A 6,000-nucleotide genomic window follows, 5' to 3' on the forward strand; every position below is an offset into this window, starting at 1 on the left:
AACTGTGTGGATAGCATCTCTTTAAGATTCTGTCTTGCACCACAAGATACAACATGCACAGGTTTTGATTGTATGTGTTATGAACAATAAGAAGCTTAAGTCCTGGACTCTGACGGTTAAAGGGTGTTCCTCATGGGTCTGATTATGGCCACGCTCCAACACAGCTGTGGGACATCATGCAATTATGGGCTGTAATTAAGCATTGACGTCGATCAGTCTTAAGAAAGTTCCCTGCTACTGAAAAGTGGGCAGTTTTAAAACAATCTGTGGGTTGATAGTGACTTCAGGACATTCTTAGTACTAACTAATCTCTCTGACTTTCTAACTAAACATGTGAAAGTCAAACAGAGGCTCTGGTTTTGGGGCCTGTGTGTTCAGTGATCCATGCCCTAAGGTCATCTACTGTAGTGCAGATTCCACACTCAGGACCAAGTATGACATCTTGACTTGAGATCAGGTTTAAAAGGAGTGAGGTGGATGAATGAGTTTCAGGACTCATAACTACATTCATTGTGTCTCAGCACATCAACAATGGGCATTTTTAAGGGGCTTCTTTTCATGTTTGTATATGCGTGCATGAACGCATGCTTACCCTCTGCTCCAATGGAGACCAGTTTCACTCCTTTTCCGGCGATGAAGTCCAAGGCTTTGTTCACGTTATTGATCTTGTGGACCCTCATCTTGCCTCGCTCAGGCTTGGCTAACCGTTCACCTGTGGACACACACACACACACACACACACACACACACACACACACACACACACACACACACACACACACACACACACACACACACACACACACACACACACACACACACACACACACACACACACACACACACACACACACACACACACACACACACACACACACACACACACAGTGAGCAAGTTAGCTCCTGCAGTGACGGAGGCAGCATGTTTCCACAGGCTCAGCACCACAACACTGTCAGACAGTTAAAGCTACAGCAGGCACCATGGTGTGACTCAGCTCAATGTGAAAGGAAGCCACATTTCATTATGAGACCACAGCAGCTCAAATGAGTATGTTCTATGCAGGAGGAAGACTGTCATACAAAGTGACAGGGTTCCCAGTGCTACTCCTGATGGTGAGATGTGTGATCCATACTGAGGCGGGAAACTGTGAGTGACCCCGCTCTGGTTTGGATAGAGATCTTGTGGATCTAAAACATCTGAAAACATTTTTCACTGTGATCGACAGCTCAAAGAGAGGCTGCTTATAAATGCTCTGTGAAGTAAGTGTGTGTGTGTGTGTGTGTGTGTGTGTGTGTGTGTGTGTGTGTGTGTGTGTGTGTGTGTGTGTGTGTGTGTGTGTGTGTGTGTGTGTGGTGGGCTGGACAGCTTTCCCCTGTGGTTTCTGTGTGGAACATTATTACAGCTATCACAGTTTAATTAAAAACTTTCCGAGTGAGTTTTGTGGAGCTGCGGGGGGGGCAGAGGATTACCTGAAATGGTCTCCAGCAGCAGCATCAGTTTGAGCCCATCCCTGAAGTCCTCCTCTATGCTTTCAATCTGCGTGCCGGACTTCCTCAGGTGGGAGTTGCACCATGCCGTGAACGTCTGAACACACAAACAGGAGAAACGGGGGGATTATTCACAGCCTGGGACGGTGTTGTTCTAGCTTTTATGACAACAAACTACATTGAATCGAGAATAGAGGAGAATTAACAGGAAGGTCAAGGAGTTGCTTTGATAAGACAGGAAGTGGCAGAAGAAATGGGGAGGAGACAGATGTTATAACACAATACATATAGTTCAGAACTGCTAGTTATCAAAGAACAATTTTAAATATAAGTCATACAAATAAAGTATCTTTTAACAATCAGAATTAGCTTCATTCCCACTATAAAAAACTAAAGTAAAGCCTCCTCACGTACAAAGGTACCACAGCCTGTCCCGTATGTTCATGTAGAAACACTGCCGACCTTACAGATATATGCCCCTGAAGATATGAAACCCCGACAAGAATCAAAATGAACATCTGTCATGATGGCGTACTGAATCACAAACATCTGGAAAAAGAAATATGACACATCTAAAGCTGCATGGAGTCCATGTCTTCCAGCTCCTGGTTAGCCAACATTCTTCACAAATGTGTTCTGAATTATTTGATTGTGATGAGTTAGTGGCACAGATGTAGGCACGGGGCTGCGGGGAGCTTTGTCACGCCACTCAGTCATTTATGGCTTGTCATAAATCAACGTGTCAAAACACTGACTTTTCTCTGACGTGTTACATGACTAATGAAAGAGCTTCACAATGCTCAGTAACCAAAGGGCTGTCTCGTCCATCAGATGAAAATACTTGACTTCTTAGAACTTCCAAGCTAATAATAGGAAACCATGGGTGAGTTTCAATTATTATTTTTGTTTTAATTACAATTAAAACAATGAAAATATTATGGAGCTCTAAGACACAATATGCATAAGGTGAAGGGATGAGGACAAAGAAAGCAGGAAAGAGTAAGAGAAGGAATGTTGATCGCTTTTCCCAGCAGGAAGAATACACTTGATAATGACTGAATGACCAAGACAAAACTCATCTGCTTCAATCAAAGAAGTAAGCCAGAATGCCAGTCGATATCTTATCTTAAATACATTTGACTTTTGGACTGGCAATAAAGATGGACTGATAAGATCATTATTTTGATGAGCAGCATGTGTCCTTCACTTCAGATTCACTAGGGCTGCAACTAATGACTATTTGTTTCATTCATTCATTCATCTGCTGATGTCAACTGGATGTGATGTCCTCATTGTTTTTTGTAATATTAATATTTTGTCTAACAATAATCATTCAAATAGTTGTTATAATAGAAAAAAAATGTTGCTGCCATTTTAAAACGTATTCCTCTTTCTATGTATATGCACAATTTCCATCAAAGCAAATTCCTCATATGTGTGGACCTACTTAGTAATAAGCCTGATTCTGAAATGTTCATAACAGCTTCCAAGTCCAAGGGGATGTCTTTAAAGGTTTAAGTTGTTTCATTTCATGTCATCTGATATACAGCAGAGAGAAGCAGGAGCCCTCAGTGTTTGAGAGACAGTTAAAGAGGTTTCTGACAGTTATGCATAACAAATGACTTGGATGATTCCATTTCCAAAAACTTGAAGAATGTCTTTCTGTGGACTGACTCACATCTCGCCACATATCTTTTACTTCTCAGTATTTTGCCACATAAATATTGAAGACAACTTTCCAGAAAGAGTCTGCATGTAGTTGACCTTACACCTCCTGCCTGCCTCTCTCGTGTGTTGTGTTGAAAACATTATGACAGGGTGCTGCTGCCCTGCCCCTCCCTCCCCCAGCCCACTGGCACAAAGCACCCATTGAGCCTGGGGGAGAATAGCACTCTTTAGCACCCTTCAGCCCCCTGTCCTCTCTCTCTGACCCTCCCCAGACTGCCGATACCAACTCACACAGACACAATTATATATAGAGAGCTAAGACTGGACACACACTGAGCAGGGAGGGAGGGGAGATACATTTAAACAAACACACACAAAGTTAGGGGGCAGGAGGGGGAGGGGGGGGTAACTGTGTAACTGTGCCACACACAGTTAACAACTGCAGCAGGAAGTGGCACTGCAATGACTGTGTAACAGAGCATCAGAGTGCAGCTGCAGCCACTGTCACTCAGACTGATCCCACTCATGCTCAAAGGGAAAACACTGTGAACCTCTTTATTTATTATATTTGATCTAATTAGGGACAAAACTAGCTTGCAACAGTTTGAAAGTGCTTTATACAAACTCATATCTCCAGGCTTTGTGTGATTAACAGTTGCATGTTCCTTGATTGTAAGAGATGGTACAGGTAACCAAGAACTGGTGACCTGTGTGTCAAGAGGTTATTTTACAGTGTGGTAAGTTTAGCAGAGATTCAGCTAAATGTAATGTAGCACGCAGCAGCCCTGTTGTGTACCATGGGTGCCATATCTTGCTTTCAAGATATTCAAAAGTTAGGAAACATTGGATATAAATAGCTTAGGGACGATGTGTACAAAATAAAGAACCTTGAACTATTAGCAGCTTCACTAGTCTGCTGTCCTAACAGGAGTAGTGCCACTGGGAGTGGTGAGGTGGAGAAGGAAACACAAACAGACACATGTTGAGACCTGCAGAGAGCTTAAGACCTTAACGTTCACTATAACACAACGTGCTGCAGATTATACTTCCTCCACCCCTCCCTCTGAGGACAGAGGACAGACTCGGCTGTATCAGGAGCTTAAAGTATCCTGTATGCTGCTGAGAGGGATGTCCATCCTGGGACAGGAGGAAGTAAAACACTTCTGTTCAGTCACGCTTTTTGTATTAGAAGTGTAGATCGCCACACACAGCTATTACACTGCGCTTTACAAGCATTATTTTTAAATGCTTCAAAAAGGTTTAATATGTAACTCTAAGAAATTAAAACGTCAAAACATTTACAAAGCTAGGGATGTTAATCAACATAACATTCTGTTGTGCTTGTATGCCAAAAGCAGTGATGAATTGACTTGTTGTCCGGTTTAGACCACATTTATAAGAAACACATCCTTTAAACCGGTTGAAGGGTTTAAGTCAGCGGACATCTGGATCTGAATGCATCAGTGAAACAAGCAGAGCTAATGTATGTGATGAGTTCTCACACCTACAATACTATAGGGGAAACACTGATCAACGTAAAACTGCCTCTTCATTGTATTTTGAGGTTTGAATTGCCGGGTTTCCAATAAAGGATATGTCATTGCCCGATTGACCCTATTCAAACTTAAATGATCCTCACCGCTAAAGGCAGCGACCCAATAGGATGAGTGCCAGTGGATCCTGTTAAAGCTGCTCTGTGTTGGTGACACAGAGGATGAGAGGATTCCTGAGGACACAGATAACAAGCTAAAGGCTGCGTGGACGTAGCAAAGCTGCATCCCAGTGTTTTACAAGATTTTAGTCACATCTCTCTTATCCTCCATCGACCTTCCTCTGACCTCACTGTTCAACTCAACATGTTAAGGTCCCATGTCATGGCCATTTCTACTGTTCATAATTCCATTGTTGAGGTCTACTAGAACAGATTGACATTGTTCAATGTTCCAAACTCACATTGGTTTCTCATACAGCATCTCTGTATAGTATTTGTATTCACTCTCTGTCCTAAACGCCTTGTTGGAGCTCCTGCCCCCCCCCCTCTCTATGAGCCCACTGTGCTCTGATTGGTCAGCTCACCCACTCTGTTCTGATGAGTCTACCACCGTTACAGCTGAACATCAGTGTTTATGTGTTACAATGGCGTTTTTTAGCAACCAGAAAATGACACCAGTAAAGAAAACAGATGAGAATGCTGCGTGGGGTCTGGGTGACGTGTTGGGGGGACGTTACGGGGCTCGCTGCTCACAGCCTGAGCTTCAAGTGTGTGTGTTAGGGCTGCAGGATTTAGGGAAATAATCTAATTGCGATTTTTCTGACAGATATTTTGATTGCGATTCGATTTTGCGATATTTGTTTTTAAGCGACCCAACGGAAGTTTATTGTAAAATGCAGCAATATCTCCGGCTAGGAAGGTTGCATCAACATGCTCCCGTCTCTAGCACCCCCGCATTCCGAGCTACGAGTGAAATAACTAAACTTACATGAAACTTCCGTTGGGTTGCTTTAAAGTCAAGCTTCAGTTTAAGATTCACCCAGTAATAGAAACATGTGATGGAGCATTACTAACCTGACTCAGATGGTTTGTTTCACCAAACCATCTAGGAAAGCTCCATTGGGAGCCATTTGGAAAAGTATTTCAAAAATACTTGGCAGGTGATTGGATCAATCTGTCTATCACCAACTATCATGGGCCACTTCTGATTGGTTAACAATGGCTGGTACATGCGGAGCACAGCACTTCTGATTGATGTGGATGACTGACACACAAGAAGAAAAAAACAAAACAATCGCAGGCTTTTCGATTTGATAATTGCATCATTTAAAATCGCGATTTAAAGTTGATTA

At 42.7% G+C, this 6,000-nt stretch overlaps 1 protein-coding gene across 2 annotated transcripts in view; it reads right to left on the minus strand.

The window, feature by feature from the left end:
• Positions 1-6,000, minus strand: part of LOC307035391 (alpha-actinin-4-like) — a 94,788-nt gene that overhangs the window by 23,847 nt on the left and 64,941 nt on the right. For both annotated transcript variants that reach the window (XM_079674617.1, XM_079674618.1), the window contains exons 2-3: positions 1,471-1,585; positions 593-712 (exon numbers count right to left, since the gene is read on the minus strand). In XM_079674617.1, coding sequence (XP_079530743.1) covers positions 593-712; positions 1,471-1,585 — 235 coding nt within the window. The remainder of the gene's footprint in view (positions 1-592; positions 713-1,470; positions 1,586-6,000) is intronic.

Source organism: Notothenia rossii (genome assembly GCF_949606895.1).
Source record: "Notothenia rossii genome assembly, chromosome: 4".
NCBI classification, from domain to species: domain Eukaryota; kingdom Metazoa; phylum Chordata; class Actinopteri; order Perciformes; family Nototheniidae; genus Notothenia; species Notothenia rossii.